Source organism: Mus caroli, chromosome 17 (genome assembly GCF_900094665.2).
Source record: "Mus caroli chromosome 17, CAROLI_EIJ_v1.1, whole genome shotgun sequence".
Classification (NCBI taxonomy): Eukaryota; Metazoa; Chordata; class Mammalia; order Rodentia; family Muridae; genus Mus; species Mus caroli.
In genome coordinates, this window is record NC_034586.1 from 60,501,575 (window position 1) to 60,509,872 (window position 8,298).

The window sequence follows — 8,298 nt, forward strand, 5'->3', positions numbered from 1 at the left end:
CTGTGGGATTGCTGAGAATGTCAGGCAGGAAAGGGTAACTGCTCTTAAGTCAGAGCCTCTGCAACAGCTCAAGCTTGCTAGCTGCCTCTGTAAGTGACTATGTGGTCCCTACCCCCCCCGTCAGCTCAATCCAGAGCTCTTTAAGGGTTGTGTTGTTACTGACTCTAAATCCTTCAAGGGTTGTGTTTAAAAGTGATAGGAGCACACAATTAAATATTAGAAATGAACACCGAGTATATCCTGTTTATTGTTTATGATTTACACGGAAAATGCCAGGCTGGGATTGTAGAACAATAAACCAATCATCACAGTTAGACCTGGGCTTTTGAAAACCTTGCATTCCGTTTTAACAGTTCATATATATTTAACAGCTTATATATAAATCCATATCACAAATAATCTTAAAAGTTAGTTAGCTTAGAGATAACAACTAAGAAACACAAAAGAAATCCACATGAGTTGAACTTTAAATATCAGCATTCACATACGAGAAATAAGAAAATGTTCAAAAAATTAAAATTAATAGGCCAAGTAACAACATAAAATAGAGAAATAAGATAAATGACATTTTATCAATATTTTTACTATTTCTAATTTACCTTCATATATTCTTAACTTTTCAAAAGGATCCAAGATAAGATCAAATAATATACTGGGGTCTGAACTTGTCAGGTTTGTTACCATGAAAGTCCTAAAACTTCATTTTCTTTTCTAAAAAAATTGAAACAAGTCTCATTCAGCTTTCTCCCCACGGCAGCTGTGTATGCGTAGTAAGGAGCCAACAGTGAGGGACGGTAACAGATGGAAAGCAAAAACAACAACAGCTTTCTTACGTTCAACTCTCTGGTTGAGTTTGGAACCAAACCCCTTTAACAACTGGCAGATGATAGCTACATCTTAATAGGCAAAGAAGAAATATTTTCTTTGGGACAGCTGCTATCTAGAAGAAAAACCAAGGTCCCGTAGTGACTAAACATAACATGTGGCTTGTTACACAGCAATCTGCAGCAGTGTAAGTTTAATCAGTAAGTGCCATAACTAATCAACAGTACATAAAAGAAAACAAATAAACCACACAATTCACAAATATCCACAGTATACACATAGGAACTAATGTTAATCTGGTATGACTTCTGACACTAACTGATCAATGAAATACAGTATGGAAAGATCACAGAGTAGAAAACAAGCAGAGATTAGTTTATACAACGCTGACTATATACATCAGGAGGAAACATGCTAACTAGAGCAACATTAAGGCCTCAATTTAAGCATCCAAAGTCACAGAAGCCCCAGAAAACCTCTAAATTACAAATTCACCACATTACTTGCATGCAATGTTCACTTGTGTTTTACCCATAAAAGGATACACAGTATTTGCTGTAAATACCAGCCACATTTACAATATATGCAAAAATCAGAAAGCAAGTGTTATGTTTCTTATATTTAAGCCTCAAATGTGCCAAAAGTGAAAATTCATTTATTTTTAAGACTGGAAAAAAGGAAAGACTATAAATGCTCAGAGATATTACACAGAGCTATTAAATGAAACTGCATTTCGGAAGCTACATAAACATTCCCGACACTATGAGCAGAGGAGCAGGTGGGTGCACACTTGCTCTATGCCTTCTAAGCCATTGTTCCCCTGTGCTGATGTCAGGTTTCACAGTGAGCGACGTTTACACCGATGTCTGTACAGACTTGCCCACTCCTGTGATCACCTAAAAGCTGTGCACCTCTTATTTGGGGTGATATAGTTACGAACATGACCATGTGCAAACCTTCAGACCTTCTAAAGTAGAACCCAAACTACTTTAAGCTAACTCTATCCAACTTCTTAAACAAACATGTCAAGAGTGTCCTGGACCTTCAAGTATTTAGCAAGTAGAAGCAGACTGGATCAGGGCTTAGATAGTGCTTCATAAGGCCAAAACATGAAACTGTGCCACGCATGAAGCACATCCGATTATTCACATGCTTTACTCGCCTTTAAACACATCCAGTGCTCACTGAAGAGTTTATTATGTGACCATTTCAGGAGGTTTACATCCAAGATGTATTTTTTTTTTTTTTTTTGGTGTTCTGGTCAAAATGTTAGTCTTTGTTTGGCATTCTGAAAAGCTCCAATCTTAACCTTCTCAGTATTATTATAAACCAAGAGGTTTCGATGTAGCAAAAGCAAAGGGACCAGTGAAAAAGCATGCTTTAGAATTCAGTTTATTTTCAATGAAACCAAGTTGTACTACTACTGCTGTGACCACAGTCTCCACGTCTGATGTGGGAAGGGAGCTTAAGGATGATCTCTTAGTGGCAGCTCTTTAGACACAACAGAAAGGTATGCCACAGAGATGACTACTGACGTCACAATCAACACCATGGTCAACTAAACAAGATGGATGCACTGCTTCAACATTCAGCTGGAAAAGGTTTAGTATGTTCTGCAAACCTAAGTTCAGTTTAGAAAGGTTAGTATTCTCTTTCTAAACTATGGCATATACTATATAGAGCATTTTAAATATATTTATATATAATCATTTGCACATCAGATTTAGAAGGAATTTGCAGATTTACTGTGTAGGATTTTGATCTCATTTCCACGGGATGGTTTACGGGGCTTCTTCAGCATTGTCATTTGCAGGCGAGGCATCAGGGTCAGGGTCAGAGGAAGCAGCTGCAGATGCGTCAATAACTGCGGGTGGGAAGTGACGGCGGCACACAGGGCATGTTCCGGACTGGGGAGAGGGAACAAACCAACCAGTCAGTCAGTCAGTCAGTCAGTCAGAAATCATAGTATCATTAGCCTAGAAGCAAGCCAAGTATCTCTTAAGAAAAGATTTGTTTTAAATTTCTATGTGTGCGCGCGCGCGTGTGCGTGCGTGCGTGTGTGTGTGTGTGTGTGTGTGCGTGTGCGTGTGCGTGTGTGTGTGTGTGTGTACATCAGGCTAGGTACCCATGGAGCCACAGTGTGTTAAGATTCCCCAAGAGCTAGATACAGCAATTGTAATTCATTTGACCTGGCTGTTACGAACCACACTCAGCTCCTCTGTAAAAGGCACATGCATTTTTAACTGCAGTTATCTTTCCCCCCAAATCAAATATTTACAAACAAAAAACACCTCAAACCCACTGACGTAGGACAACTCAACATTTTAATGCCAGACTCAAATTTCTTTTAGAGGAAACTGTGTACTATGGTCATGTTTGGGAAAGATACCACATAATTGGCTCACCAAAGTATACTGCCACCAGTCCCTTCCTTGTTATATACATGTAGTAACATGTAGTTACATACATGTTAGTGTAGACAGATGTGATAAAACACTTGGACTTCAGACCTTACTGTATTTACCAGGGAATCCATTTCTACAAAAAAAACAAGCTATGTGCCATGTAAATAACAAGCCAACCACAGACCTGGAAGAGAAGGTAAGTAAAGGTCTTAGGACCAACGGAAGACAACAGAGATCTAGCATCTAACAGACGATAGATCATTTCCTTGCAAATCTAATCTTTGTCCCAGTAGATCTCCCTGATAGAAGGGTGGTGAAGCTATCACACTGTTGAAAGCGACAAAGAGTTTTATCTTAGGAACCTTGTCCCCAGGAGTAGCTTCATGCTAAGTTTTTCCTCAGATGACGAAAACTAGATTGTTAGCCCACACTATAGCAAAAAGTCAAGGACATCAAGTACATAACTTGCCACAGTGAGTGGCTTCTAACAGCAGTATCACACAAACAAGTGTAGCTTTGGCCTAGGATGTACTAGCTATGTCATCTTAACACATGTAACAACCACTGCAATAGGGAACAGAACGTCAGTACATCTAGTGGGAACCACAATTGTACAAAACACAGAGTCCTTCTTAAGTCTCTATAACTAACTGAGAGTGTAAAGAAAGCTTGTCATATTGAAAAGGTAGGGTTTCAACTTATCTAGTTCTGTGTCTCATCTTACAGATGATATAGAGGAGAGCCAGGCTTCAAGAGCAAATGCACAGAAGAGCATATCTGAGGGCATGGCTTAGGGGCTTGAGAACAGAAGGCCTTGAAAGCCAAGACAGAAATCCACTCACTATTCTTCAAGTTAAAGAACATCACCTCAATCTGTCTTGTTTAAGGAAAGGGACGTCACAGGACCAGAGCCACAGTTTGCTAGAATGAGATGAGAAATGAAGCAGGCACTACCACAGGCAAGGAGGCAAAGGTTGAAGGGCTGGCAGGTGTGCAGGGGTGGACATGAGTCACAGGCTCAGATACACACTGTGCAGATTTGTAGCCTCTATTTCTGCTGTCCTTCTAATTTCAGCAATATCTTCTGACTAGCATCACCTCTGCTACCGTGCACTAGAATTACAAGTTCTTTCCTACATAGTTCTGACCTTAACTTCTGCTAACTTACTGTTACTTCTCCAGACCAGGTGCTTATACTATAATATATAAATACATTAAATATAATATGGGCTAGTCCAACTTTATATAAAACGTGAGGCAGATATTCTATTGTTTGAAATAGCCACCTATGCTATCATCAACATAACAGCAAATAAACAGGCTAAGAGAAAGCATCAGCCACTGTGTGGGAAGTCTTGAGACTCGAAGCACACATGGTCATCAGCAATCCTTGCGTTAACATGCAATTCACTCAATTTTCTGACATGTCTTTGTAATCTGTACCATAAATTAAGGTTTATTTGCTATTTCTTTAACAAGTCATCTCTAATTTTTACTACTAGAGCTGCTGTTATTTATGCTTTTAACACTTACTAGGCACTGGCTGCCTCCTAGGTTATCACACTAGCTCTCACAACACTATGATATACATATCACCATAGGAATAGATGTTAAAAAAACACCTTCAAATTAAAATGGAAAAGCCAGCACTAATCAGGTAGAACACTCAACTTCAACGTAAAAGAGCACTGAATTTCATGGACATTTTTGTGTTCCATTTATCCAACTCAGAGCAAGTGTCCTACAGAATGAAGAAATTTAGCGCTATCACAATAAAAAATTCTAACCAAAATGAGTTGGGGGGGGGGAGAGGGGGTAGGAGGGGAGAGGCAGAAGCACATAAATAGAATGTTTTAAAAGTTTGAACAGAAAAAAAAGTACTTAGAAATATATTTTTAAAAATCTATTAGGTATTAGAAGAAAACCTGTACAATCACTTTGGAGGAAAAAAAAAATAAAGAAAACCAATCCCATAAATGCCAACAACTGGGGACAGCATAGATGTGTGCACTGGTGGGTGGGGATACAGGTACTGGAGACAGGGCAAAGAAGCAGCTGAGGGAGGCAGAGGAATAATAGAAAAGATTTCAGCAAACTCGAAAGTCCAGTGAGTATACACCTTATCACAACCCAGGATGCAATGGCAACAGATGCTGGAAGGAACAGTGAACATCTCTACACTGGATTTCAGGGACTTTAAACACAGGTTAAGAACATAGTGACAGTAGAAGGCAACAGATGAGAAGAAAGGAGGGAAGGAGTGAGGGGGCAGGGTGGGGCTGCTCCAGGGAAGACGGAGCTACAACTGCAAGACAATGCCAGGAAAGCAAATTGGGGCTTCTACTAAGCTAGATGGTCAGCACCTGTCATGTGACAACAGAGATCACGGGGTGTTAGTGAAACTCTTTTTTTCTTATGTAACTCAAATACACTTAAAATTACTGGTAAGTCATTAAGGTAGGTCTATAAAAACTAGAGAAGGGGGTCACTTGATTATTGTATTTGTCTCATACATGTCTAGAAACATCTGTGCATACTTGCAAAATACCGTTTTATTATCACAATACACCTTGAGTGGTATAAAAGAGCCTTTTCAGATACTTCTGAAAACAATTTCAGGGCCCCGTAAGTGAAAAAACATTAAATAGCTGCTGTTGTCTAGATATGTGTCTAGATGAAATCAGCTTAAAGGTCACTATTGTTACTACTTATATTAAGTATTGTGAAACTATTATGCATTAAGTTTTAAGAAGTCCTTGAAACTCACCTTCTGTAGCCAGATGGAGACACAGGGCTTATGAAAGAAGTGATGGCAAGGCAGCTCTGTGGCAATGTCATCCTTGATGTACTCGCTGCAGCAGATGGGACAGCACTGCTCCTGGCCGATGGCTAAGAACAACAAACAGTGCACATGTGTCAAGCATAGCATTCAACAGGAATAAGACTGATCCCACGTGACAGCCATGGAAGATGAAAGAGGCAGAGGTTGACCAGTTAACTGACAAGCACGACTCTAGCAAAATAATTAGGAATTTCATCAGCATTCCTCTTTTAAAAAGACAGCTGGTTTACACTTAATCTTTGTGATTTTATTACACATTTTCTACTAGGTGAAAGTTTGTCAGCTTCTGGCTTAAAAAATATATTTTGTAATATACATTGTATATTACTAATATATGAATACATATATGTATACTTATATATATTACTTAACTACTTCATCTCCTAAGAGCCCCAATAACACATCAAAGTCTACCACATGCCATGCATCCCACCTGGAGAACTTAGACATTACCAGTGTGGTCCTCTAGAACCAGAGTCTCTGGAAGCCCATCAATGCTTTCCTTACTGGCAGGTGGATTGGCCACCTCAACGTCTACTGCAAGGGACTCTAAATGTGCCAGCGCAGTCTGAAAAGGAAAAAGTATAGTTCTTTGTTAGAAGAAACTGCAAAACAGTAATGGGAAACCATTTTTAAGATGTCTCATCAACCTATATTTATCACATTCCCACATTCTTTTCCTGTTAGTCCTTTGCCTATTTAACCACCAAGATCAAGTCAAATACGTCTCCTTTACGTGTATGCATGTACATAAGCACACACATACACGTCTGTAGAAAGCCCAGCCTATCACAAGCTTGGTTTTATTTTTAGTAATAAGCTCCTTGCTCATTATAACTACATTTTTCAAATGATTGGTCAGATCTCCTATGTGGGATCAACAACGTCAGAAAAAGGAACACCTTAGTGTTTACACTGTGACAACTGTGTAACAAACTGACTCCTGTGGCTTTATTTACTTGCACAGGATCAGCACATGCACACACTAGTCCACAAGTTACCCAGCCACCTTTATTTAGGGGCTTAAGTCCCTGTAAATGACTGTCCAGTGAAGGCTGGGAGAAGCAAGTGGTCACGTGCACGTTTGTATGACTCATCCTGTCCCTCTCATCTGACAGGCAGGCTGTCCCCTGCTGCGGCGGCTCTCACTGTGCGTTCTTACTGCACATGCTGCTGTTTCCTTTGCCTGGCACTCTCTGTCCATCCTCTAAGTCCCACTCTTCCAGAAAACCTCGGCCAGTAATCCCAAGTCACAATGGAGTCTTCTTTCTGATCTGCTCTCAATCAAGACAACTAATACCACACAGTTTATCACTTGTTAGCAGGCATATCCTAATAACATCGAAAGATCACAAAGCTATAACACTCCATCAATCTAGCTTAATATTTTATTATTGGGATGGCTATCAAAACTGGGCCCCCTTCCTGGTATGAATGCAAAAATGTCGTAGCTAATACAGAAACAGTATGGAAACTTCTTAAACATTTAAAACTAGAATTACTTAGCCAGGTGGTGGCGTCATACTCTGTTTAATCCTAGCACTTGCGAGACAGAGGCAAGTGGATCTCTGTGAGTTCAAGGCCAGCCTGGTCTACAGAGTGAGTTCCAGAATGGCCAATGATACACACTAGAAACACTGTCTCAAAAAAAAACCAAATAAAGCCAGGCGCGGTGGCGCACACCTTTAATCCCAGCACTCGGGAGGCAGAGGCAGGCGGATTTCAATGCCAGCCTGGTCTGCAAAGTGAGTTCCAGGACAGCCAGGGCTATACAGAAAAACCCTGTCTCAAAAAAAACAAAAACAAACAAACAAAACCAAATAAATAACTAAATGAAAATAAATAAATAAAAACAGTTACTATGCAATCCAGCAATTCAACTTCTCAAAACAGCTGAAAGCACAGACTAGCACAGATGTATCTGATCACAGCATGACTTATAATAGCCATACAGTGGGAAGGAACAAACCAAATGTGCACTGATAAAACACACTCTCACATACACACACTCAAATACTCCACACACATACATTCATAAAGATAAGAAAATAAATTTTTTGCTCAATACATTTCTCTAGGTATAAACCCAAAAAGTAATCAGGCAGAGGAAAGGCCTCCCTCCATTTCATTAAGGAATGTCATGTCCAGTAAAATTTTTGTGTTTAGCCGGGCGTGGTGGCGCACGCCTTTAATCCCAGCACTCGGGAGGCAGAGGCAGGCAGATTT

The 8,298-nt window shown here is 39.9% G+C and overlaps 1 protein-coding gene across 2 annotated transcripts in view; it reads right to left on the reverse strand.

Annotated features, from left to right (window-relative positions):
- Positions 1–216: 216 nt before the first annotated feature.
- Positions 217–8,298, reverse strand: part of Pja2 (praja ring finger ubiquitin ligase 2) — a 51,748-nt gene continuing 43,666 nt past the window's right edge. For both annotated transcript variants that reach the window (XM_021186545.2, XM_021186544.2), the window contains 3 exons: positions 6,526–6,640; positions 5,998–6,119; positions 217–2,732 (listed from right to left, as the gene is read on the reverse strand). In XM_021186545.2, coding sequence (XP_021042204.1) covers positions 2,607–2,732; positions 5,998–6,119; positions 6,526–6,640 — 363 coding nt within the window. In that variant the 3' untranslated portion in view covers positions 217–2,606. The remainder of the gene's footprint in view (positions 2,733–5,997; positions 6,120–6,525; positions 6,641–8,298) is intronic.